We start from the raw sequence: 25849 nt of genomic DNA, 5'->3' as shown, positions 1-25849 counted from the left end.
ATGCAGGAGCTTCAAAGTCAGGTGTGAGTGCAGCGGGTTAAGTCACTTGGAGCCAAAAACCGAACCCACATGGAGCCAAAAACCGCAATGGCCAGCATCTGCCTCCTCCTGCACAACTGCCCTCCTCTAGAAGGGAGAGAAACCAGAAACAGAAGCGGCTTTATAGGATAAAACCGGAAGTGGCAAGTCAGAAATGGAAATGGCTAGGGAAGGGGGTGGAGAACGGCAAAAGGCATGCTGGGAAGGTGGAAGCTTCCTTAGCAACTATTGAGAAGGTTTTAGCAGATGGGATTAATGTTACCCTGCAGGCAGGGTGGGTCTCAAGGTAGAAAGAAGATGGATCAGGCAAAACAATGATTATGTAAATAGGCCATACTATCAGCAATGCAGGGTGGAGCAGGGGGAGCTGGCTTAATGTCCAACATCTCCTCCTTTCTTTTTTTCTAAAGGCCATAATATCAGGAATGCGGGGTGCTTTGTGAGGCAGGGAGTCTGATAGGATGAGGCACATCTTTGGGGTTACTACTGTCCTTCCTTGCTCAACCTCTCAGTAGAGAGAGACTAACAGGATAGACACACCCCTCAGGTTCAAACCCTGCCGAGCTCAACCACATCCTCACAATTTCCTGACATGATAGTTATGCGAAGAATTTTCATTACTGAGGCTCTGAGGCCCCACATTCAGTCCCTAGCACCACTATAAGCCAGAGCTAAGCGGTGCTCTGGTTTTTCTGTTTCTCTCTGTATCTCTATCATTAAAATTAAATTTTAAAAGTTTTAAAGAATAAAAAGAGAAACTTGCCCTCTCACAACCAATTGCCCCAGTCCCAGGTTCTGGATGCCCTTTGTATATCCTGTTAAATATATATATTCTTCTATAACCAGAGCAGTACTCAGCTCTGGCTTTTGGTGGTACAAGGGACTGAACCCGGGACTTCAGAGCCTCAGACATGAGTGTCTTTGCATTACCTTTATGCTATCTCCCCCCCCACCCAATTATGTATATTCTTTAGTATCCTGTTAAACTGCTTGCATCCCTGACTCAAAGGGCTCAATCTCCTCTACTGACCTTCACTATAGTGTATTTTGTTTGTTTCAGTTGGCTTTGTTCAGTGCACAGTGAATCCTAGCCGGCCATTAGGGAAGCAAGCTCCCTGCCCTCTAGAATAGCAAAGCACCTTCTGGCTCCACCTCCTAGGTGCCTTGCACAACAGCATCTTGGGCTGGGGAACCGGTGAGGTCGCTTTTCTAGGTCTACGTGTCAGGACCGCCAACATTCATGGATCTTCATGTTGTCTATTCAGGGTATTTGCAGGAGAGGACATGACGTTCAGAAACCCAGGAGTAAGAACAAGCTAGGCTTTACCCACAGAGCAGATGAGAAGCTAATGGCTGAAGGAAGGGCGTTTGAGAAAGGAAGGAGATGGAGCAGAAAGGCAGCCTGGATCTAGATTTTCATTTTGATTATGACAAGCCTTATACACAGAGTCCAAATATTTGATTTTGTTTTCTCCCTAGAGGCAGCTGAGAGCTATGGAAGGTCACGGTTTGTTTACTCGGTTTACAGTTTCACTGCTTAAGACGGTATTTTTCTTTTTTAGCAACTACCACGTTTCTCAACATCTAGGAAAGACTGCCATCAAGTGGCTGTTGGGTGATACATACTCCAAACTGTAAGTGACTGAATTTTCTCTATTGTTTAATAATTAAACCAGAGACATCTTTGGATTTAAATAACTGAATCAAAGCAATGGCGACCTGAATCCTAATGTAAAAAGGCTACTTTTTTTAAAAATATAGAGTCGACCAAGAAGTCACTAGCTAGGTTAACTCATCCGATTGCTTTAAATTTCTAATCTAAATCTTTAGTGATTCTGATGGATTTCAAGGATGTGTTTCACTTCCCATGACCACTCTCTTACAGAAGCATAAACTCTCTTGTCCTGCGAAGGCTTCGCCAATTCCAGGTCATAAAACACTAGGTCAGGAGTTCGGGCAGTAGCGCAGCAGGTTAAGTGCATGTGGCGCAAACGCAAGGACCGGAATAAGGATCCCGGTTCGAGCCCCTGGCTCCCACCTGCAGGGAAGTCGCCTCACAAGCGGTGAGGCAGGTCTGCAGGTGTCTATCTTTCTCTCCCCCTCTCTGACTCCCCTCCTCTCTCCAAATGTCCATTCCAACAACGACGGCAATAACTACAACAATAAAACAACAAGGGCAACAAAAGGGAATAAATAAATAAATATGTTTTAAAAAATCCACTCTAGGTCATTCCTTTCAACTGTGGCAGACAGGGCCTGTAGCATCTGCTTCAGTCCTACATCCTCTCTCTTCATCACGGTCCTCCAGTTAGTTGGATCTAAATCCAAATGTTCCCCCTTCCAACCCAATTGTGTAGCTGGGTGGTTTTAGGCAGGTCACCTAACCACTCTAAGCTTCATTTGTAAAATGGGGGTGACAGCTTCTTCATAGGGTCACGGATGAATCGGAAAAGGTGTCTGCCACTTCACAGCTACTTCCTCTCTGTCCCTCAAGGACACAGGGTGGTTGAACCCGGAACCTAAGCACCACGGAGGTTTGTGACTTGATATCCGAGATTTCCCTGACCCTCCGTGGAACAAAAGTGCTGTTCCCCTCAGGCTTCAGGGCGTCACCTCTAATTCTGAGCAGGACCTACCGACCTGGGGCTGGCAGTGCGTGGGTGTGAGCGGGGCGGGCAGGGTGCCTCTTGCTAGCTGCCCGCGGGCCAGGGGTGCAGAATTCAATCCCCGTGGGACTCGGGTTTGGCCTCACCCGCGCGCGGCGGATTGGCTGCCTCGGCTCGCCCCCGCCCTCCGTACCCCCGCGTCCCAGGTGGCCCAGGCCCCCTGTGGTGATCTGTTTACCGGGAAAGCCGGTCCAGGTTGGGCTCCACTTCAGTATTCGCTCCAACTCTGGGACCCCGGCCTCGCCGGAAGCGGGCTGAACACCCAGCCGAGCGTCTCCTCGCCCTTCCCCTGCCCCAACGCCCGGAGAAGTCGGGTAAGGGGCAAGGGTTTTTTTTGGTGGGAGAGGGAGCCACGGCACCCCCGCCCGGACCCGGGTCGGGATCCCCAGGCCCGGCGCCCTGCTCCCCGCGCCCAGGGGTACTCGCCCTCTGCCCCCGCACCGGGCACACAGCCAGAAACTGGGGCTCAGGGATGCCAGACCGGAGAGAAGGCGCAGACGAGGGCACTGCGCCCACTCATAGGTGTTCCCTCTCCCCCCAGACGGCGATGGCCCCCAAGCCGGCCGGCCCCCCGGACGGGGGCTGGGGCTGGGTGGTGGCGGCCTCGGCCTTCGCGGTGAACGGGCTGTCCTACGGGGTCCTGCGCTCTCTGGGCCTGGTTTTCCCTGACCTCGCAGAGCACTTTGACCGAAATGCCCAGGACACTGCGTGGGTCTGCGCCCTGGCACTGGCCGTGCAGCAGGCAGCCAGTGAGGGGGGGGCTCTGGGATGGGAGGTGGAGACCGGGTGGCGGGGCCGTGAGTGTAGGAGTGAGGGGGGGGGGTCCCACCGATTACCAAGCCACCTGACTCAGGGTGATCAGCAGGATCCAGCTCCTGCAGAATGGGTCTAGTCGTCAAGGGGAGGAGCTATTAACTACGCCAGGGGGCTTTAGCCAATGAGAAGTGTTGGGAGTCCGTGGGCGTGGCTCCCACTGACCACGCCCCCTTCCAGGCCCAGTGGGCAGTGCTCTGAGCACTCGCTGGGGGTCGCGCCCGGTGGTGATGGTTGGGGGTGTTCTCACCTCGCTCGGCTTCGTCTTCTCGGCTTTCGCCAGCAGTATGCTGCATCTCTTCCTTGGCCTGGGCCTCCTTGCTGGTGAGGGGAGATGGATGCCGGGCCCTCCAAGGGTTGATGATGGAGATCATCACCTCTAGCTTGTTGGGGACTGGAGGCCTGCGAGGCGGGAACCCCTGGGAGAGGCATCCCGGGGGTCCCTGGCCTCATTCAACTCCACCCATTCGCAGGCTCCGGCTGGGCCCTGGTGTTCGCCCCCGCCCTCGGCACCCTCTCACGTTACTTCTCCAGCCGTCGAGTGTTGGCCGTGGGTCTAGCACTCACGGGCAACGGGGTCTCCTCGCTACTCCTGGCGCCCGCCTTGCAGCTCCTCCTCGACACTTTCGGCTGGAGAGGCGCCCTGCTCCTCCTCGGCGCCATCACCCTCCACCTCACCCCCTGCGGAGCCCTGCTGCGGCCCCTGGCTCTGCCTGGCGACCCCGCCGCCCCGCCCCGAGGGCCCCTGGCTGCTCTCGGCCTGGGTCTCTTCACACGCCGGGCCTTCTTGGTTTTCGCTCTGGGCACCGCCCTGGTGGGGGGCGGGTACTTCGTCCCCTATGTGCACTTGGCCCCTCACGCTTTAGACCGGGGCCTGGGGGGTTACGGGGCTGCGCTGGTAGTGGCAGTGGCTGCCGTGGGGGATGCGGGCGCCCGGCTGGTCTGCGGGTGGCTGGCAGACCAGGGCTGGGTGCCCCTCCCGCGGCTGCTGGCAGTGTTCGGGGGTCTGACGGGCCTGGGGCTACTGGCAGTGGGGCTGGTGCCCGTGATGGGGAGCAAGGAGAGCTGGGAGGGGCCCTTGCTGGTGGCGGCTGGGGCGTACGGCCTGAGCGCCGGGAGTTACGCCCCGCTGGTTTTCGGTGTTCTCCCGGGGCTTGTGGGCATCGCAGGCGTGGTCCAGGCCACCGGGCTGGTGATGATGCTGATGAGCCTCGGGGCGCTTATAGGCCCTCCCCTGTCAGGTAAGGGCCAGAGTCAGCCAACTGGCTGGTAGCTGTCCTCTGCCCTAGAGGAGCCAGACCTCTGAAATCCTTTACCCTTCCCCTCAGGCTTCCTGCGGGATGAGACTGGTGACTTCACGGCTTCCTTCCTCGTGTGCGGCTCCTTCATCCTGTCTGGCAGCTTCGTCTATATGGGTCTGCCAGGAGCGCTGCCCCACTGCCGGCCAGCCTCCCGCCCCACCATGCCTCCCGCTGAGAGGGGGGAGCAGCTCCCCACCCCCCAGGTGGCCCTGCTCTCTCCGGAAGGCCCTCGACCTGCACTGGACACCACTTGTTGACCATTTTCTCGCAGGAACTCCGGCCCCAATAAAGAATTTCTATCGGGCTTTCTGCCAAGCTCCAATTGTTACCCAATCTAGGACGCTAAAAACACACTCCTTAAGATATTCAAGAAGTCTGGTTGGGAAAGGAAGAGTTCCAGTAAGCCCTGGGGGAGGAGAAGGGTGTCTATTTAGTCACTCCATTTTCTTTCATTTAAGTACTGACCAAGCCAGATCCTGCTTAGCTTTCAAGATCAGAGAAGATCAGGCATGTTCAGCATGCTGTGACCATAGTCTAGCAAGTTGTCTGTTAACTTCAGATTGTTGAAGGAGGGCTGCCCACAGGAGCTAACTGTTCACCTTCATTTCCCTTAACTGACTATCTAGATTGTCCAGAAAATTTTCCTGTACTTCAGTCAACTTCAACTGCCTTGAGAGAAATACATGAATTCTAGACCTAAGACTTCAAGTCTCTAAACTTTTAACCCTTCCTCAAGCTACCCCAGTGTCCCTACCATGCTCTTAATTTATTTTCTCTTTTTTAAAAAAATATTTATTTATTTTCCCTTTTGTTGCCCTTGTTTTATTGTTGTTGTTATTGATGTCATCGTCATTGTTGGATAGGACAGAGAAATGGAGAGAGGAGGGGAAGACAGAGAGGAGGAGAGAAAGATAGACACCTACAAACCTGCTTCACCGCTTGTGAAGCCACCTCCCTGCAGGTGGGGAGCCAGGGGCTTGAACTGGGATCCTTATGCCAGTCCTAGCACTTTTCATCACATGCGCTTAACCTGCTGCACTACTGCCCAACTCCCTTTATTTTCTCTTTTAAATAAAATATATTTTAATTTATTTTAATGAGAGACATACAGAGACCAGAGTACTGCTCAGCTCTGGTATGGTAGTTTGGGGGATTGAATCTGAGACTTTAGAGCCTCAGAAAATGGAAGTCTTTTTGAATAACCATTATGCTATCTCCCCTACCTTTAATTTATTTTCTAAGTCAAGGGACAGTGGTAAACAGAGAGGTTAGTGGTGGTCTCAAGAGCAGAGTCCAAGCTTAAGATGCTCTGGATACCCCCTAACCCAGCCATGAGCTCTTATCAACCTAAGCACATGAGTCCAGCTCTGTTTGAGGTTCTGATTACTATCCAGTTTTCTTACTCAATTTTATCTCAAAGGGGTAATATCCCTTTTTCTCAAGCATCAGAGAAGAAACTTGGGCACCTCTAGATCATATGTAAAACATGTAAGTTTCTTGGCCTTTGATTTTCACAGTTGGTTCACGGCTCACTGAAGCAGACTGAACTCCTGGAACCTTCAGAAAATGTGGCAGCACAACACAGAAGAGATGAAACCTCCACAAATGACTGGCACACCTATCGTAGAACTGCAGCTCTGCTATAGGGGAGGCAGACGAAGATGCTTAAGGCACTGTGGTTATGTGGGTGCCAAGATGGGGCAGGAGGAGATCTGAAACTGCCACTCTGATTTTCTGGGTATAACCGCCCCTTCTTACAGTTTCATTCTTCTCCAAGTTCTTCCTTGGGCAGGGGAACTTGGGTATCCAGTGTGTCTGTTACAGGGCCCTGGGGCTTGAAGGTAGGAGCCGAGAAACAGAAGTGGGGCAGTGTGATGAGAACTCCACTCCCTGCAAGAAGGAAGGTCCCAGCCACAACAAAAGAAGCTGTATAGTTGCCTGTCACATCCCGGAGGTAGCCTAGGTCCAAGAGAGAAAAAAAGAACACACAGACAGGAGATTTGTTTCTAGGAACTGATGAACCAGATACATTTTTGAGGTAGAAAAAAAAAGTAAATAATCCTGAGCCTGTTATCTTGGAAGAGTTAGGACTCTAAAGGGAGGATGAACTTGAGAACTATGGTTTCCCAAGGAACCTCAGAGTTAGTCTCAACTACCTTTCTAATTTCAGAATGGAGCTCCAAATTAATGATTGGAAATTTGGGACTCCAAATCAAATCTAGTGTATCTTGGCCTTTCTTTGTGGCAACTGTGGCCAGTCCTTCCTTCTACAGCAAAAGTTAATTGTTAAAAGAGAAGTGTTATGGGTCTGAAAGTTCTGGCATCTGGAGCCAGGAGAACTTTGGACAGATAGATAGCTCAGACACCTGGGCTGGGGCCCAGTGAGCCAGGAGAAAAGGCAGGTACCAGCATGCTTATCTGGGCAGGTCAAATCAAGTTCTCTGCAAACCCAAGCTGTAGCTTGGGAAATGGGACTGAGTAGCTTTTAGGGACTTCAGAGTTACTGCTAACCCTAACACTACACAGGAGGATGTAGCACAGGATCCAATTCTAGGTTTTGATTCTAGTATTGATATTTCACCACAGAGCTCCTTATTTATTTATTTTAGATTTATTTATTGCCATAGCATTACTTAGTGCTAGCTTATGGTGGTGCTGGGGATTGAACCTAGGACCTTTAGTGACTCAGACATGGAAGTCTTTTAACCACTGTGCTATCTCCTCAGTCTTATATATCAGTAGCTCCTTTTAGTCATTCCATTGTTTTTTTACATCGGACTTACTTTGGGACTACAGGCAATTTTCACATAAAATATACTATGAATAGGCTCCTCCCCAAACTGTACAACATGGCAGCCCAGGAAACCTCATTCTCCTTACCTGACAGAGGAGCTCCCAGTAGACCCCCGATGCTTTCTACCATCTGCAACAGTCCCAGGCCACAGTATATCTTGCCAGTTCCCACCAGTTCAGGTAGCACGGAGAAGGCCACTGGAGTCAAGGCCCCAGATGTGAAGCCGTAGACCAGAGACAGAGTTACTAGGGCGCTGGGTGCCCGAGCCATGGGGAACAGGGCCAGTGACACCCCAGTCAAGGTGGTCCAGAGCATTAGGAGTCGTGCCACAGGCCCTGGGACCACATCCCCAAGCCACCCAGAAACCACACGCCCCACAAGGTCAGAAATAGCAGCAACTGAGAGTAGGAAGGCAGCAGGCAGTGGGTCCCAACCCAGGTCTTGGAGATGGGCCACTAGGTGCACATAGGGAATGAAGTAACCAGTGTTGATCAGCGTGAGGGCAACAGTGTAACGGAGAAAGGGACCATGGTAAAGCAAGGAGGTAAGCTGAGCCACAGGGCCACCCACAATTGGGTCCTCAGTCAAGGAGAGTGGGCGGAGGAGAGCACCACAAGCTACCAAATGGAGGGAAAGGGCAGACACTAGCAGCAGGGCCCCCCGCCAAGCATAGTGGCTGAGTAGCCACTGAAAAAATGGAGCAAAGGCAAAGGAAGAGAGGCCCACTCCTGTCAGGGCCAGCCCAGTAGCCAGGGAACGTCGACGAGAGAAGTAGCGGGACAGGCAGGCCAGTGTGGGAGTGAAGGTCAAGGCCCAGCCAGAGCCTGTCAAAAAAGAAGAACTTTTAGGAACTTCAGAGTACCCATTAACCCCAACACTGCACAGTAGAGTCCACTATAGCACAGTGTCCAATCCTAGGATACGATTCTAGTATGGACTTTAATCTCCCAACAAAATGGGGCGGGGGGGGGGTGTAATAAGGCTTGTGGGATGTTAGATGCTTAAAGGTACAATACTGTAATGTGAGTAGCATGGAACTTTAGAGTTAGAACTGGGCTCTACTGTTTCTGGCTGTGCCATCTTCACTTGGCAAGTGGCATAAACTTCTAAGATCTTCATCTTTAAGTTGGAATAATGTTATTTATTTCACAGCCACAATCACACAGCTTAATTTTATCATAATTCTTTTACACTCCAGTCCCACTAGCTCAGGGCTGGCACATGTTGGACTCCTGACTTCTGAAACCCTGCTTTTACCATCATTCTTCCTTTTCTCTCTCTTCTTTGGTTTTGTTTTGTGCTTCTCTAGAGCAGGGCTCAGCTCTGGTTTATGGTGGTAGCAGGGGGTTGAGCCTGAGATCTGGAATCTCAATTAGGCTATCTCTCCAGCCCCTGTCATTCCTCTTTCAGTATCCCTTTCAGAGCAAAGGTGCTAGCCCGAAGTTTCTCCTAGCTTCTCCTTAGGATTTTTAGGAGTAGGAAGAAGGTGAAAGCCGAGAGGCCAAAGATTCAGAACTTTCACTCTTCTGCCCCTTCCCCAGCTCACCTGAGAGCAGCCCAATACTCAGGTATAGGTGAGTCAAGGAGGTAGCAAAGGAGGCGAGCAGCATCCCCAGCGCGGCCAGGATGCCCCCAGTCATCACTACTGGCCTGGGCCCGAACTTCGTGCTCAGGGCACTGCCCACTGGGCCTGGAAAAAAGAACGGGATTCTGCGAGATCTCAAGAGCCATCCCCTAACCCCTGCTCTGAACATTCCCCGCATCCCCTCTCCCTTGTGAGGAGCAGCACTCACTCCCGAACTGCTGCACCGCGATTCCTATGGAAGCGATCCAGGAGACGCGCGCTGCCAGCTCCTCAAACGCCGCCACGAACTCCACGAAGAACACGCCGAAGGAGCGGAGAACCCCGAACACCAGAGCCGACTGGAAGAAGGCCGAGAGCACCACCATCCAGCCCCAGCCCCCATCGGGGGGCTCGGCTCTGAGCGCCATCCGGGCGGCCGCAGGGCCGCCGCCTCTAGGGGCTCAGGCAGCGTCCTCTCCGCCCAGCCGCAGCCCCGCACCCGCACCCGGCGTGAGGGCTCCAGGCCTTGGGGGAGGAGTGGCTGGCAGGGGGCGAGGGACCGGGAGGGCTGGCCAGCGGCAGAGGCTGCGTGCGGGCGCCCTTCCCTTCCCCGAGAGGGGGCGATGTAGACTCGGGAGCACCCGGCGCGCGCAGATCAGTTCCCGGGGGCGTGACTCCCCGTCTCAGAGTCCAGAGTCGAGGCCCGGGAGGGGGCCCGCCAACACCTGGTCTGGAAATCCGGGGTGGAGGTGGGGGAAAGAAGGGAGCTCTCCCCAGTGCGGGGCTTGGGCCTCGGCGTGGGCTATTTTTTTTTATTTATTTATTTATTTATTTATTTATTTATTTATTTATTTATTTATTTATTTATTTATTTATTTTTGGCATGGGTTATCAATGACCACCCGGCTTACATCCCCGTCTGTAGCTCGCCAATGAGGGCAGGAGGCTGCAGAGCAGGAGGCGGAGCCAGCGGGACGGGGCGGTCCTGGTTCTGCACCCTGCGCAGGGAGGGAATGGGGCGCATGCGTGGGAAAGGGACCACCCCCTCCTCCCTTTTTTTTTTTTTTTTACCAGAGAGCTGTTTAGTTCTGATTTAGGGTGGTGCGGAGGTGGAGGGGGTGGGGTATGGGTGGGGTTGAACCTGGGAATTCGGGACCTCAGGCATGAGAGTCTCTGCATAACCATTATGTTATCTACCCGCGTCCTGGAAAGGGATTCAGGACGCACTCAATGGCCCCCTAGAGACGCGGAGGGTGGCTCCCAGAGGTGGCTCCCATCTCTAGTGCACCTAGCAGGTCGGTTCGTCCAGATTCCAGCATCAAGAGCCTCATGTAAAGGAGGATCTGTGAGCGAAGAAGCAAGAGGGGGGGGAGGACTAACGGGGAGGGGGAGAAGAAAAAGAAAATATTCATTTCCTCAGGGAGGGGCACAGGAGTTGCAAGGCCAGGTCAGGGCAAATATGGGAGTGGTATGAGAGGAAACTCAGGCATGATCGATCAGCTGGTTACTTTTTTTTTTTTTTTAACCAGAGCATTGCGTGGCTCTGGTTTGTGGTAGCGAGGAGATTGGACCTGGGACTTTGAAGCCTCAGCCCTGAGTCTCTTTGCATAATCCCATTATGCTAGTTGCATGCTTCCCAGATAGCTCCCTTGGTTAGTGAGCTTGCTTTGTCATGAGCACCACCTAGATTGAAACCCAGCCTCCACTACACTGAAGGAAGCTTTAGCTGTTATGTCTATCTCTTTCTTTTTAAAATTTTTTTATTATCTTTATTTATTGGATAGACAGCCAGAAATTGAGAGGGAAGGGGAAAATAGTGAGGGGGAGTGACAGAGACACCTGCAGCCCTGCTTCACCACTTGCAAAGCTTTCCTCCTGCAGGTGGGGACCGGGGGCTCGAACCTGGGTCCTTGTGCATTGTAACATGTGCACTCAACCAAGTGCGCCACCACCCGGCCCATTATCTCTGTCTTTCTATGTGAAAAAGTTGACCTGCAATGATAAAGCTCCAGTGACGGCAAAATTAAGAGAGGAAACTCAGAATGCCTGCCTAGAGATAGAGGTCATTGTAAGGAACATGTAACTCTAATGTAGTGAGTATATAAATGTAGTGAACACGGACTTGTAAACCAAGTGTAACTTTAGTAACCATAGTGCAGCTGCGTAGTGTAATAACACAGAAACATATGTGTGCATTAGATAAGACGTCAACCTGAACTTGGCCAAAGGAGATGTAACTCTGAAACCAGAGGCAAGCTAAGTATAAATAGAAGCTCAGAAACCAGCTAAAAGCAAGCGATTTCCGCCATAACTGAATGGCATGCTGTCGGTGTGGCTAAGCTTAAAGCAGGCGCGGCTATAGCCGCCTCAGTAACTTAGCTACCGGCTGCCAGAGCTCTCGCTTATTTGGCTGCACCCGCAGAACAAAAGGACCCCTTCCAGCGGGCTGTGAGCCGTGCCTGCGTACAAATACTAAGTAAGGAGGGGGCTGTCGGGTTGGCTGTGTGTTGTATGAATTGTGTGATCTTTCTATGGCATCTAAAATAAGTAAAAAATTATTGTTTTACCCCGACACGCTCTCTGAGTGAGTCTTTTGCTCACGACAGTCACCAACACCAAGATCTAGATGCTTGGATCCCACATGGGTTGAAAGACCAAGGGAAGAGATAGACAGAGTGGGCTGTTGGACTCCTGGCTTTTATTTCTATAATGGGAGTTTGTGCCTGTCACTTCTCTTCTAACAGGAAACCTACAGGTCACAGAGACCAAAAATAACTAGAGAGGAAGGGCGGCTGTGAGCTCACTCTGGGCCCCACCAGCACACTGACCCTTCTTCAGTGGGGCTGGACTCTTCCTTGGCCTTCTAGTAACTAACCACACTTATATCTCATGATGGGAGAGATTAAAGAGACAAACCATGATTTTGAAGCAGTGAGACCCTCCTGTCCAACCAGAGCTCCCATCCTTTGCTGCCCTAGTGGCTTCTGTTTCCCTTTTCTTTGATATAATTCAAGTTTTTCAGGATCCTCACCTTGAAAAACCTTGGGCCAGGAGGTTCACACTCAGATGGGAATGGAGAGGGAAGCTTTGTAGTTTAAAAAAGCACATTGAGGGAGCCAGGCGGTATGCAACAGGGGACCTGCATTAGCATCCCAGTTCGAGCCCTGAGGGCCCTTACCTGCAGGGGTTTGCTCCACAGGCGGTGAAGCAGGTTTGTAGGTGTCTTTCTTTCTTTTTAATATTATTTATTCCCTTTTGTTGCCTTTGTTGTTTTATTGTTGTAGTTGTCGATTTCGTTGTTGTTGGATAGAAAAGAGAAATAGAGAGGAGGGGAAGAGAGAGGGGGAGAGAAAGTTAGACACCTGCAGACCTGCTTCACCGCCTGTGAAGCGACTCCCCTGCAGGTCTGCAGGTGTCTTTCTCTTCCCCCCCTCCCCATTTCTCTCTGTCCTATCCAACAACGATGACATCAATAACAACAACAATAATAACTACAACAATAAAACAACAAGGGCAACAAAAGGGAATGAATAAATTTTATAAAAGAGAAGAAAAAGCAGACCTACAGCAGGGGGAAACTTCATGAGTGGTGAAGCAGCTGTCTGTCTCTTTCACTCTCCATCTCCCCTCCTCAATTTCTCTGTCTAATAATAGCATTACCTCCCCAAGAAAGCCCCCACCTTTTTTTTTTCTTGGTCAAAATTCAGCTGTTGTGGCTCAGGAAGTGAAGCAGTGGTCAAGCACTAGAGAGCATGAGGTCTGAAGTTCAATCTCTAGCAGCAAATGCTTTTGTTCTAGCTCCCCATAAATAAACATTTAAATTTTTTTATTTTAATGAGATAGATACAAGAGAAAGATACATGGAAGAAGAGAGGGAGAGAGACAGACAAACAGCAGAGCACTGTTCACTTCTGGCTTATGGTGGTGTTGGGGGTTGAACCTGGGACATTTGGTGTCTCAAGCATCAAAGTCTTTTTGCATAACCATTATGCTATCTCCCTGGCCCATCTTTTTTTTTTTAAATTTTTTTGTTATCTTTATTTATTGGATAGAGATAGCCAGAAATTGAGATGAGGAGGGGAGACAGAGAGAGACAGAGAAACACCTGCAGCACTGCTTCACCACTCGCAAAGCTTTCCCCTTGCAGGTGGGGACCAGAGGCTTGAACCTGGGTCCTGTGCACTGTAATATGTGCGCTCAACCTGGTGTGCCACCACCTGGCCCCCATAATCTTTTTTAAAAAAATACTTTGGTTGGTGAAGAATATGCTAAAGATGTAGAAACTGGAGTGGTCATATAACCCAGTGGTTAAGAGCTCTAACTTTAAAATCAAATTGCAGTCCCAGCCTGTCTTCATTTATTAACTTGGTCAACATTGTTTATGTTTCCCTATCTGAAAATTATAGATAGTAATGACACTTAATTTTAGGGTTTTCAGAGAGAGTTGAATTAGAAAATCTGTGTGCTGTGGTCCAGGAGGTGGTGCAGTGGTTAAGGAACTAAACTCTCAAGCATGAGGTCCTGAGTTCAATCCTTAGCAGCACATGTACCAGAGTGATGTCTGGCTCTTTCTCTCCTCCTATCTTTCTCATTAATAAAATAAATAAAAGAAAAAAGAAAATCTGTGTGCTAAAATGCCTACTATTGCAGGAGATAAGTAATATTAGCGATCTTATTTTCAACAGGAAGATAAGCTGTAGTGGCAGATGAAGGTTTTTAGTTTAAAAAAAAATTATATGGGCGTCGGGCGGTAGCACAGCAGGTTAAGCGCACATGGTAAGGACCGGCGTAAGGATCCCGGTTCAAGCCCCTGGCTCCCCACCTGGCACAGGCGGTGAAGCAGGTCTGCAGGTGTCTATCTTTCTCTCCCCCTCTCTGTATATCCTCCTCTCTCCATTTCTCTCTGTCCTATCCAACAACAACAACATCAACAATAATAACTACAACAACAATAAAAAACGACAATAAAAGGGAAAATAAATATTTAAAAAAAAACTTATCTAATCCATAAATCCGGGTGATGGGTTTTAAAAGACTGAAGAATATTAGCACACATTGTAAATGTTGAAGAACTGCAGAGACTATATTAGGAGATTCCTTTCAAGAAGAATTTAATAAATATAATTTTAAAAACTTAAAAAAAATTTAAGTCCAAAATGAAGGTAGTTAATAAGAAGTAGTAACCAGGGGGTTGGGCGGTGGCGCAGTGGGTTAAGCGCATGTGGCGCAAAGCGCAGGGACCGGCATAAGGATCCCGGTTCGAGCCCCTGGCTCCCCACCTGCAGAGGAGTCGCTTCACAGGCGGTGAAGCAGGTCTGCAGGTGTCTGTCTTTCTCTCCCCTTCTCTGTCTTCCCCTCCTCTCTCCATTTCTCTCTGTCCTATCCAACAACGATTTGTGTCAACAAGGGCAATAGTAATAACCACAACGAAGCTACAACAAGGGCAACAAAAGGGGGAAAAAATGGCCTCCAGGAGCGGTGGATTCATGGTGCAGGCACCGAGCCCAGCAATAACCCTGGAGGAGGAAAAAAAAAAAAAAAAAAGAAGTAGTAACCATCTACCCCCATCCATGAGTAAGAACAGAGCTGCACATCCAGTACACACAGGGTGGGGGAAGGGAGGCAGAGAAGCATCCACTGGGCCAGGAATATATTCTAAGACACTAGTGCCAGGGAAAGGGGGAGTTAGCAGATTGGCTCTTATCACACAACCTTCTACTGCCACCTTCAGCTCCTATTGTCTTCAAGGGACCTAAATCCTATCTATTTGGTGATGGCAGTAATGTTTGAGGATGTCTCAAGCATTAAGATTTCCAATAAAGATGCATCCCCCTATTTCTCATTATTAGTGATTTCCTGGCTTCTGCTGGCCAATTCTGTGCCCCAGGCAGGAAGTGACTTCACAGCAGCAGGATGCAGGTGGCTCCGGAGAACTTAATGAAGTCACTGGTTCCTACACAATGAGCCGGAAGACAAAGGTAGGGAAGGGGAACAGGGCCATTTAGAGTATCTGGTGGGATGGAGTGGGATAGGCACAGAATCCACACTGGTATCCAGGAGGGAAGAACCTTTTTACCCCTTTAGTCCCCAGATTTCCCCCAGTCAAGACCCCAGGACACAGAAGACAGTGTAGAGAAGATTTTATTCCAAAATTTTTCATCTGGCAAGATCTGACATCTCTTAACTCTAGACATTCTCCACCTGACCATTCAGTCTGCTAAATAAAAGTCAGTCATGGTTCCTGCTCACGTTTTCCTCCTCAGCTTTCCCCTCCTTCACTTCTGCAGTGGGGAGGGAGAAGGGAGCTTTCTCACCATTCCCTAGGAAACAAACAGACCTAGTACTGACCTATCTCAAGGAAACTCCATCCCACAAAGTGTTTCTTACCATCTACCCCATGCTTCATATTCAAACAGCCCCCAGATCAACTGGGGCTGGGTTGCAAATCAATTTCAGAATATCAGCTAACATTTCAGACCTACTCAGTTAAGAGGCAACCTCTTTCCCAACTTTCCACCTACTTGGCCTACACCAGAGAATGTGCCTCTCAACCAACCTCTTAATCCTACCTGGATACTTGGTCAACTAGAAGGCGCCTTTGATCCATCAATCAATAAATCTTTTATTTTTTTAATATTTATTTATTTATTTTCCCCTTTGTTGCCCTTGTTGTTTAACATTGTTGTGGTTATTAATGTCGTTCTTGTTGGATAGGACAGAGAGAAATGGAGAGGGGGGAAGACATGGAGGGAGAGAGAAAGACACCTGCAGACTTGCTTCACCACCTGTGAAGTGACTCTCCTGCAGGTGGGGAGCCAGGGGCTCGAACCAGGATCCTTAAGCCGGCCCTTGCACTTCGTGCCACGTGTGCTACACCCACTGCGCTACCACCCAACTCCCAAAATCTTTTAAATTTTTAATCCCATCAGTAACTCCAGACTACAACAGACAGAATGGAATTCAGTCCCTTTTCTCTCCCTGTGGAAGCTTCTAGTGCATTCATTGGTTCCAGACAGGAATATAGTGACAAGAAAACCAGGTCACAGACCCAGCTTTTCTAAGAAAGGAAAGTTACCAAACATCCATACTGTACAGAGTCAAAGAAGGTTCTGGAATCTGGACCCTTGCCAAGAGATGTCCAAAAACCTACTAAAGAAAGATGTTTGTCTCAGACAGAGAGAACCCTTTGGGGCATTCAAACCCAGACACGTCTGTAGTTCAAGAGAGTTCAGGGCTCTTTACTGCTTAGTCAAGCTAAAAAGAGCACTGAAATTCTGTCCTATGTCATAATGTTCTTAGAGACTGGACAGACTCAAGAAAAGTCTGCATCATTTCTGATAAAGGATCTCAGATTGCTCCCCAAGGAGAGATCAATTCAGTGCTGAGGACAGGGCCCCATGAGAAGACTGTGGACTTAACTCAAGGCCCTGGGTAAGACCTCTGTCATGACTGCAGGACACTGAGGAGCTAAACCTATGTGGCCTGACGGGCGGGTTAGCTGAGTTTCTGGACCACCTTGCAGTAGTGATGACCAGCCTCCCCTCAGAGCAATGCTATCCAGCCTCCCCTCCATCTGACCTTCAGGAAGCACTGTCACCTCCATTTCAGGCTCACTACAAACTTCCTACAACCCTCGGAGAAGAGAGAAAAGCCTCTACCCATTTCTAGTCTGCTAGAGAAACTACAATATCCTGAATACCAGAGAGAGTTCCTAACTCAATTCCACAAGCCCACACTTTCCCAGAACTCCCCTGGAACAAAGAAAGGTTCCAGACCTCTAGGAGCAGGACACAGTGAACTCCTCTATCCACATGAAACCAACCAACAAACAAATGGGAGGAAGAACGCCTCTAAAGGTAAAGGCTATGACAATAACAATATAAAACATTCAAGCCAAAAAAGGAACAACAGCCAAGTGCTCATCTCTGCCTGCAGAGCTGTAACCTCACATTTTGTGATTCAGGTCACTTGATCACACTCGTGGAAGAAGGAGGTGGGAAAGGCAATAGAATGAAGGCCCTGGTGCCATCCAAAGGCCTCAATAAATTACATTTATAGATAAACTGAGTGAGATGGAGACTGTTTCCTTTAAGAAAACCGGGTCTTCAGTCTCCCCTCTCTCAGTGTTCTCAAAACCATTTTGATTGTGGGCAAGAGGTTTTGACCAGCAAAACAGGCAGATCAAGCCAGGATCTGCCACTCCTGCTCTCCCCAGGGAGAAATCCCAGTGGGGATAGTTTCTGATGGAGTTGGGTGAGGGCGGGGGCGGGGGCTTGCACACCTCCACGCCCAAGCCTGACAGGGAAGCTGGGCCGGAGTCTGATGCTTTCCTGGCCTTCAGGAGGGTGGGGTTCTGAGCCAAGGCCTGGCTAGGGCCCCCCCATGATGTGGTAGTGTACTTTGGTGTTGGTAGCAGCTCCATGTTTCTGGCGGAGATGTAGCCGCAGTTGACTCTTGTGTCGGAAATGCAGGCCGCAGGGGTCACACTGTGGGGGACAGGGAGAACATCCGGGTCAGCTTCCTCTACACCCACAGCTTGCGGTCTGTCCTAGCGAAACCTTTACATCCACCCAGATTCGGGGAGGGAGGCGTATAGACCCTGCCCTCTGCAGCAGGACCCTGGAGCATGAGGTGTTGGTCTGGATTCTTAGCACTGCGCATGTCAGAGTAATGCCCTGGTTCTCTCTCTCTCATAAATACACAAATCTTGAAAAGAAAAAAAAAGGGGGGGGAGGGAAAGGCTTGTTCTCTAGGAGGGTTAGGGTCAGTCCAGGATTTTTTTTTTTTTAAACCAGGAGACTGCTCAGCTCTGGCTTTTGGTGGTGCTGCGGATTGAATCTAGGACCTTTGATGCCTCAGGCATGAAAGTCTTTTCTTGCATAACCCTTATGCAGTCTCCCCAGCCCAGAATCTAACTTTCTTGGCCTATTCATTCCTTCCGCAGGTTGCAGCCCCTTCTTCTCATGGGCTCTTTCAGATCAGGATCACTATCCTTTTGGAAGAGCGCTGGGATCTCCAGGCTCTCCTTGGCTATGTAAACCAGAGGGTTTGTTTTTTTTTCCTTTTTTTTTTTTTTAAACTTTGGGTCAGGCCAGAGGGCTGGCTACTCACGTGGTAAGGCTTCTCTCCCGTGTGGATGCGAACATGGCTCTTGAGAGTCTGGAGGTGGCGAAAGCGAGTCCCGCATGTGAGGCAAGGATAGGGTTTCTCCCCAGTGTGGATCAGCACGTGAGCACGCAGGTGAGCCACCTGCGAGGGGAAGGGACTTCAGGACGGACGCTCCCAGGGCTGCCCCCTCCCCTCATCTTCTGGCGATTCTGTCCCTCGCTTCCTACCTGTACAAAGCGCGAGCCGCATGTCTCACACTTGTAGGGCTTCTCTCCCGAATGGATGCGGCTGTGTGTTTTCAGGTTAGCAGGCCGATTGAAGCGGGCTCCGCAGATAGAGCAGTGGTAGGGCTTTTCCCCTGGAGGCAAAAAGGAAAGTACATCAAGGACTGCGCCAGGACACCAAAGGAGTACCATGCTGCTTTCAGCTACTCCCTTACCTGTGTGCACAGAGCGGTGACTGGCCAGGTTGCCCTTGTAGCGGAAGGCTGACCGGCAAAGCTGACATTTGTATGGTTTCTCCTCGTCCCCGGCGGCCAAGGGGTCCAGCCCTGATGAGCACCCAGCCACTGCCTCACAGTTGTGGCAGCTGAAAAATCCCCTTCCTGCAAGAAAGGGTGGGGGACAGTGACCAGTGGATACCACTGAGTGCTCAAACTACACAGTCGTAACTTTTCTTTTTTCTGATTTCCTGTTAAGACTTCTAGGGTTCGTTTGACTTGCTCAAGGTCACATGGTTAGTCAGAGGAGAAGTCAGGGTTTGATTGTGTTTCTCACAGAGTAGTCTGCTAATCTCTTCAACAGTGGTAATTGTAGGTGGAGGTTCCTCCTGATAGACCAATCTTTCTCTTTTTTCCTTTTGTTACCCTTGTTTTTATTGTTGTAGTTATTATTGATGTCGTTGTTAGGATAGAGAGAAATGGAGGAGGGGAAGGCAGAGAGGGGGAGAGAAAGACAGACACCTGCAGACCTGCTTCACTGCCTGTGAAGCGACTCCCCTGCAGGTGGGGAGCTGGAGGCTCAAACTGGGATCCTTAAGCCTTTCCTTGCACTTTGTGCCACGTGTGCTTAGCCCACTGCCCTACTGTGCTACCGTCAGACTCCCTTTTTTTTTTTTTTACCATTTAAAATATACTTATTTATTTTGATAGGACAGAAGGAAATTGGAGGGGGGGTAGCATAATGGTTATTCAAAGAAACTCTCATGCCTAAGAGGTTCTATAGTCCCAGGTTCAGTCCCCCAATTCACCATAAGCCAGAGCTGAGCAGTGTTCTGATAAATTAAAAAGAAAGAAAGAAATTGAGCGGGAGAAGGGGAGATGAAAGAAAGTTTTTGCTGTTGCTATCTTGTCAGACTGTTAAGAGCCTTATTTACAAATAACTTATGCGCTCAACCAAGTGTGCCACCACCCGGTCCTTTCTGACTTTTCTTTCTCTTTCATGTAAAATGATCTCTTTCTCACATAGGAAGTGACTAGAATTAATTATAAAAAAATAAAATATTTGTTGAGAAGAGACCTAGAATATAGATCCAGCATATGTGGTCCTAGGGGTGGGACCTTATGTATGCAAGTGCCCTGCTGTGTACACTGAGCCACTTCACTGAATCCAGCAATAGGATTTGGAAAGCTCTCTGGGGGGTGCAGGAGATGGCTCGCTTGCATGAAGACCTGGGTTCAGGCCTCTGGCCACCATGTGGAAACACCATACAAAGGGGAAGCAGTACAAGTGGTGGAAGAGTTCTCTGTGCCCTTCCCCTCCATTTCTCATCCATTCGTTGGAAAAAAGAAAAACAAAGACCTTTTTTGGGAGCCACTGAAGCCCTTCCTGCTAGCAAAGAAAAACAAAAGTGGGGGTGGGGAGATTGCATAATAGTTATGCAAAAAAGACTAGGTTCAATCCCCAACATCATCGTAAGCCAGAGCTGAGCCAAGCTCTGGTATAATAAAAAGAAACAAATAATAAAGCAAACAAACCAACCCAGAGGAAATAGCTCAGCTGGTAGAGCACTGGACTGGAATGCCTGAGGTTCCTGATTTCATGCCAGGCACTGTACATACTGTCTCATATGCAGTAAATAAAATGAACCTTTAAAACAAACAAACAAACAAAAAACAAAAAAAACTCCCTTAGTGGGCTGGGAAGACAGCATAGTGGTTAAACAAAAGATTTTCATGCTTGAGGTCTTCAGATCCCAGGTTCAATCCTCAGCACCACCATAAGCCAGAGCTGAGCAGTGCTCTGTTCTTTCTACCTCTTTCTTTCTCATGCATTAAATAAATAAAATAAGCTAAAAACTCCCTTAGTAATTAAAGACATATTTTGCCTTCTTATGGCAGCCAGACAGGTATGACAGGACAGGGAAAGGTCCATGAACCAACTGTCCAGGGCCACTAGATGAAGACATAATTTGCCTTTAAAAAAAAAAAAATTTCCCTTTTGTTGCCCTTGTTGTTTTTTTCTTTTATTGTTGTAGTTATTATTGTTGTTGTCATTGTTAGATAGGACAGAGAGAAATGGAGAGAGGAAGGGAAGACAGAGAGGGGAAGAGAAAGATAGACACCTGCAGACCTGCTTCACCGCCTGTGAAGCGACTCCCCTGCAGGTGGGGAGCCAGGGGCTCGAACCAGAATCCTTATGCAGGTCCTTGTGCTTTGCGCCATGTGCGCTTAACCCACTGCACTAAGGCCTGACTCCCATATGGCCTTTTTTTTTTAAAGATTTTACTTATTTACTTATTTATTTATTCCCTTTTGTTGCCCTTGTTGTTTCTTTTTTTATTGTTGTAGCTATTGTTGTTGTTGATGTCATCATTGTTGGATAGGACTGTGAGAAATGGAGAGAGGAGGAGAAGACAGAGATGGGGAGAGAAAGATAGACACCTGAAGACCTGCTTCACCGCCTGTAAAGTGACTCCCCTGCAGGTGGGGAGCTAGAGGCTTGAACCAGGATCCTTACCCTGGTCCTTGTGCCACCTGCGCTTAACCCGCTGTGCTACTGCCCGACTCCCATTTATTTATTTATTTATTTATTTATTTATTGGAGAGAGAGAGAGAGAGAGAACCAGACATTGCTCTGGTACATGTGCTGCCAGGGATTGAACTCAGGACCTCATGCTTTCGAGTCTAGTGCCTTAGCCACTGCGCCACCTCCTGGACCACCCATATGGCCTTCTTATGGCCTGTGATGCACAGGGATGTCAGGGACAGAGAATGAGGCAGCTGCAAAGGTTTTTTAAAAAAATATGTAAATTTGATTGGAATAAACAAGTTAATAAATAGTCACCAAGAGAGGGGTGGACAGTAAAAAGGAGCTGAGGCAGAGGGAGGCCTGTCAGCAAGGAGAGAGCCAACTGCCTGCTGCTGGGCAGGGAAGCCTTGGTTATGGAGATTTCAGTGAAAACTGGGTCTGTGGGAAAGTGGGTGAAGGAACATGTAGTAGCCACCTGTCACGGGCAGGTTTCTAGTCAATTGCCTCCACTCAATAGCAAGGTATGGAGATTTTATCTTTTGATATGCAGAACGGCTTAAAGCTGGCTGTTAAGTTTTTGCTGTTGCTATCTTGTCAGACTGTCAAAAGCCTTATTTACAAATAATTTATGACACAGCAGAGATTCTAATTTATATTAACTAGGCTTTTCCTGAGGACTTTGGACCTGCCCTGAGCAGTCACAGGAGAAAAACCAAGGAGGTAGAAGGGGCTCTTACCTGGTGGTGGGTGAGCCTGCCCAGAAGGCAATCCATTGGCCTCTTGAGCCTGGGTTGTGAGGAGACGAGGGGTATTGATTGGAGTCCCACATTTGAACTGGGCAGTAGCAGCAGTGGGAGAGAGCCTAGGCAGAAGGCAAGGTCCAGAGGAAAGGGTCAGGAAGAGGGCACATGGGGGCTGGTGCACCTGGAGAACCTGACACCAAAGGTCCATCTTTGGGGAGGGAGAGGGGTAGCCAGTGCTAGCTGCTAATTAAGCAGAAAGCATGGCCTCTGGCTAATCTCTGAGGTGGGCTAATGTTTCTGAAATCCACCTCCTCCTTGCTTCAGACTACCCACCCAGGCCCAGCTTCTGCCTCTGAGGTTAGACTCTACAGATTCTTAGGGATTGATTCTTAAGGATTCTTAGTTTCTGTACCTGCTCTGGGGACCCGGAATGAGTCCTTCTTCACTGCTGCTGCTGCTGCCAGAGGCCTCATCGCCACTGGATAGCCTGGCTTGGGGGCACAGTTGACCAGAACTCTTTTCCCCTTCCAGGCTCCCTGCTTGGGAGGCCTGAGAATTCAACACGATGAACTTGTATTTTTTCCAGTTGCAGGCCTTGAGTTCTGAACTGCCTTGACTGGGAGAACCTTGACTGCAGCTGCGAGATTCAGTAGGTGGATCTGGGTGCCCTTCCGAGCGTCTGGGACTCCCTGGTGGAGGGGCGGTTGGGGGCGTGGGGGGTTCTGCCTCCAGGGGCCGCAGTGAGATGCCCAGAGGTTCATGGCTAGGGAAAGCGTGATGGGCATTAGTGCTATATATTCCGATCCTGACCTCTACCCTTGACGTCTGGGATGCCACCCCGCCATGCAGACTGAGCTGGGTCTCCCTCACCTGGCCTGGATGAAGCGGTAGCATGCCTGCACCACGTGTTCCATCTGTAAGTAGGTGGCAGCGGCAAGGACTGCGGGTGCAGTGGTGGGAGAGAGGCGTAGGCGCGAAGTGTACATGAAGTCCAGGAGAGGGGCGAAGCCTCCAGCTTCGGGGCCCCCGGGCAGGGAAAGCACGTCCACTCCCACTCCTGCACGGCCACGGAAAATTGAATAGAAGAAGCCACTGGAGAAGGGCAGATAGGCCGTGTTAGGGACTTGGAAACCCACTGAAGGCAAGTGCCACCAAAGTCACACCCAGCAGAAGCCCTTCTTCTGGGCTGAAGAGGCAGCACAATAGTTACGCAAAAAGACTTTCATGCCTCAGGCTCTGAGATCCCAGGTTCAATCCCCAGCACCACCGTAAATCAGATCTGAGCAGTGCTGTGGTCTCTTTGTCACTCATTAAAAATGAATTAATGAAATACCTTTTAAAGATGGCCCTCTTTCTCCTCCCCAATATCACTGTGTTCCCCACTTACAGGAGACTCCATCTCATTTATCGGAAGGCTGACCTTCAGCTGACCTCCCAGAAACTGGATGGCTCTTTCCTTTTTATTAGGTGGCCTCCCAACCCAACTCAAGCACCCACACGCCTCGAACCTGCAGGCGATGAGCACCGCCTTGTGAGCGCGGAGGGGTTGCCCGCCAACCAGCAGCGTGACGTCAGTGAGGATCCCGCGCAGGCGCAGCTCATTCAGGTTGCCCAGCACGTCGGAGGAGTGGCGGGTGAACTCCCGCACATAACCCAGGGCTCCCTGCGCAGACGCGGGGGAGTCCATAGCGACGCCGGCCTGGGGGAGCCAAGCGAAGGGCTCAGTCCTCAGCACCTCAAGTGCAGCCGGGGTGGAGCCCCATTCCCGCACCCGGTCCTCAGCCCGCAGCCCCTCCCTGCTGGCTTCCAGCTCCAGCTCCCAGGGGGCGCGGAGCGAGGGGGCGTCTGGTCTGCAGGGCCTCGAGCTGGAGTCCCGGTGACCCCTTAGCACCCGCACACCCACTTCCCTGCATGTCCGAGTCCGGGTACCCGAGCCTCCGGAGGACCTGCATGCGGCCCACACCCGTCCACATCTCAGCTGAAGCCCCCTTCCCCAGCCAGCCCCGGAGTCCCCCCAGATCTACTCCCAGAGCCGTGGCTCGGTTCATTTCCTGGGCCTCGGCATTGCCCAGCAGACCCCGGCCGTCTTTGCAGACCAGGCGCCGGCCCGGCCCAGTGGCGCTCTTACCCCCGTCCTGCAGGGGCCGCGGCCTCGGTTGGCGGGTCTCGCTCCCCTCGGCCTCGGTCCTTTATCTGGCCGGGATGTCGGGGGCGGGGTGGAGGTGGGGTGAACGCCTGGGTCTGCATCCTTCCTTCCTCCATCTACAGATGGCGAGGCCGGGGCGGGGTCTCCGGCTCGCGGGCGGGAGCTCAGGAACCCCGGGGGTGGTGATGGACGGGATCTCGGGCCCGTGACAGTGGATCCCAGGGTGGGGTGTTGGCGTGTGGGGGGGAGAAGACTGGGGTGTGGGGGCTGGAAATGAGAGCGACTTGGGCCGTCGAGGGGTGGGGTGGGGGCTTAGGATAGAGAAAACGTGAGAATTGGCTTTGGGAAGGGGGTGCCAGCGGCAAAGGAGATACAGGGGAGCCCCAGGAGGCACCAGGTCTTGGGGGCGATGGCGGGCTCCCGCGGGGTCTCAGACAGAGCGGAGGGAGGGTGTGGTGTGAATGGCCGCCTCGTCGAGCACGGCCTGCAGAGAGGGAGAGGGGGGCTCTGCCCGGGCGGGGCAGGGAGGGGCGGATATGATTTCTAGTCGGTTTCCTTCCATTGTCCCGGGACCGGACGGCTCCGACAGCTGCTTCCCCGCCGAGGAGGTGGGGAAAGCCCCGCTGGGGAGCCGAGAGACGCTCAGAGGACCTAGGCGTCGGACTCTTGCTCTCGTCTCTCTCCTGAATCCTCTAAGGATCCCGAGAGCCAGACTCCCGCCCCCAGCCTGCTCGCTCCCTCCCATCCCCTCTCTCTAAGGTCCCGGGCACCGCCGGCCGGCTGAGCCCCGGGACTGGCGGGACGCGGGAGTCCAGCGCGGCAAGTAGGCGACGTTCGGCAATGCGAGGCTCTGTCCAGCAGGGGGCGGGCGAGCACCAGCCTCGCCTCGCTGAGCCGCTTCCATCCGGCTGCGGCGGGAGAGTGGGGTGCGGGGTGTGTGTGGGGGGTCCACTCAGATAAGGGCCGCGGGTTATTCGGCCTGCACGGTTGAAACCTTGGACCTCTTTCCCTTTGCGCTGGTTGCTGTTGTCACTCTGTCTCCTAGGAGACTGAGCTGGGAGGAAGAGTTGGGGTGGGGGACAAAAGGGACTTTGCTATGAGTTTGGCGGTCTTACCTGGGGTGAGAAATCTGCTGCTTCGGGAGCAAGGGAACCAGATGGGGTGAGGAGGCACAGGATCTTGCTTTCTAACCAAACCTGACTATTATCTAGATGTCCTTAGAGGTGAATTTTCAGAAGTCATGAATATGAAGATTGGGGGGGACAAACAGCAAGGAGGAAAAACAAAAACAAACAAAAAAGAAGAAAGAAAAGAAAAATGAGTTCCCAGAGTAAAAGGGAGAGAGAAAACCCAAATTTAAAATCCCTGATCTTGAAGAAAAGTGTGTATCACACCCTCCATCACGTTTTGCTTGGGGGGCTGCAGGGGTTGGAGGTGAGTGGGAAGGAGGTTGGGGGGGCACAGGACACACAGTTCTTTTGGAAAAGGGCCAGATGTGAGTCCAGCTGCAAATCGAGTGTGCCTGACACCTGGGCTCAACAATCAGCTGACCCCTATCAGTGACCTGGGGCCCTGTCCTTCATATCTGAAGGTGTCTTTGTCTGGGTGAATGAAAAGAACCCGGGAAGTGGGGGTCACTAAGGAATCAGGATGGTGAGGTGGCTTTGGCATGTGGAGGTTCCTTTGGTAACTGTCCAGTTTGGAGG

General features: G+C 50.9%; 3 protein-coding genes across 8 annotated transcripts; 1 reads left to right on the top strand and 2 right to left on the bottom strand.

The window, feature by feature from the left end:
• The first annotated feature begins 1198 nt into the window (after positions 1-1198).
• SLC16A11 (solute carrier family 16 member 11) lies at positions 1199-5123 on the top strand. 5 transcript variants are annotated; one of them, XM_016188023.2, is made up of 6 exons: positions 1200-1344; positions 1602-1673; positions 3247-3454; positions 3699-3842; positions 3992-4759; positions 4847-5123. In XM_016188023.2, exons 3-6 carry the CDS (start codon positions 3253-3255, stop codon positions 5074-5076), a joined length of 1344 nt encoding a protein of 447 aa, XP_016043509.1. In that variant the 5' UTR covers positions 1200-1344; positions 1602-1673; positions 3247-3252; the 3' UTR covers positions 5077-5123. The 5 variants fall into 5 exon arrangements, with proteins under 5 accessions (XP_060060244.1, XP_016043509.1, XP_060060245.1 ...); XM_060204261.1 differs by lacking the exon at positions 3699-3842 and having other exon boundaries at positions 1199-1344; XM_060204262.1 differs by lacking the exon at positions 3247-3454.
• A 573-nt stretch (positions 5124-5696) lies between these two features.
• SLC16A13 (solute carrier family 16 member 13) lies at positions 5697-10081 on the bottom strand. 2 transcript variants are annotated; one of them, XM_060204264.1, is made up of 4 exons: positions 9407-9540; positions 9160-9323; positions 7700-8437; positions 5697-6778 (listed from the first exon to the last, which is right to left on the bottom strand). In XM_060204264.1, the coding sequence occupies exons 2-4, from the start codon at positions 9251-9253 to the stop codon at positions 6582-6584; spliced, it is 1029 nt and encodes a 342-aa protein (XP_060060247.1). In that variant the 5' UTR covers positions 9254-9323; positions 9407-9540; the 3' UTR covers positions 5697-6581. The 2 variants fall into 2 exon arrangements, with proteins under 2 accessions (XP_060060247.1, XP_007521748.1); XM_007521686.3 differs by having other exon boundaries at positions 5699-6778; positions 9160-9303; positions 9407-10081.
• Positions 10082-15302: 5221 nt separating this feature from the next.
• Positions 15303-24274, bottom strand: BCL6B (BCL6B transcription repressor). Its single transcript, XM_007521674.3, has 9 exons — positions 24126-24274; positions 23506-23696; positions 22868-23089; positions 22410-22760; positions 21992-22116; positions 18725-18889; positions 18513-18643; positions 18289-18426; positions 15303-17663 (listed from the first exon to the last, which is right to left on the bottom strand). Exons 2-9 carry the CDS (start codon positions 23682-23684, stop codon positions 17547-17549), a joined length of 1428 nt encoding a protein of 475 aa, XP_007521736.2. The 5' UTR covers positions 23685-23696; positions 24126-24274; the 3' UTR covers positions 15303-17546.
• Positions 24275-25849: the final 1575 nt, after the last annotated feature.

This window comes from Erinaceus europaeus, chromosome 12 (assembly GCF_950295315.1).
Source record: "Erinaceus europaeus chromosome 12, mEriEur2.1, whole genome shotgun sequence".
In the NCBI taxonomy this organism is placed as follows: domain Eukaryota; kingdom Metazoa; phylum Chordata; class Mammalia; order Eulipotyphla; family Erinaceidae; genus Erinaceus; species Erinaceus europaeus.
Note: the sequence above shows the minus strand (reverse complement) of the source record. Positions and strands in the feature narration are given on the sequence as shown.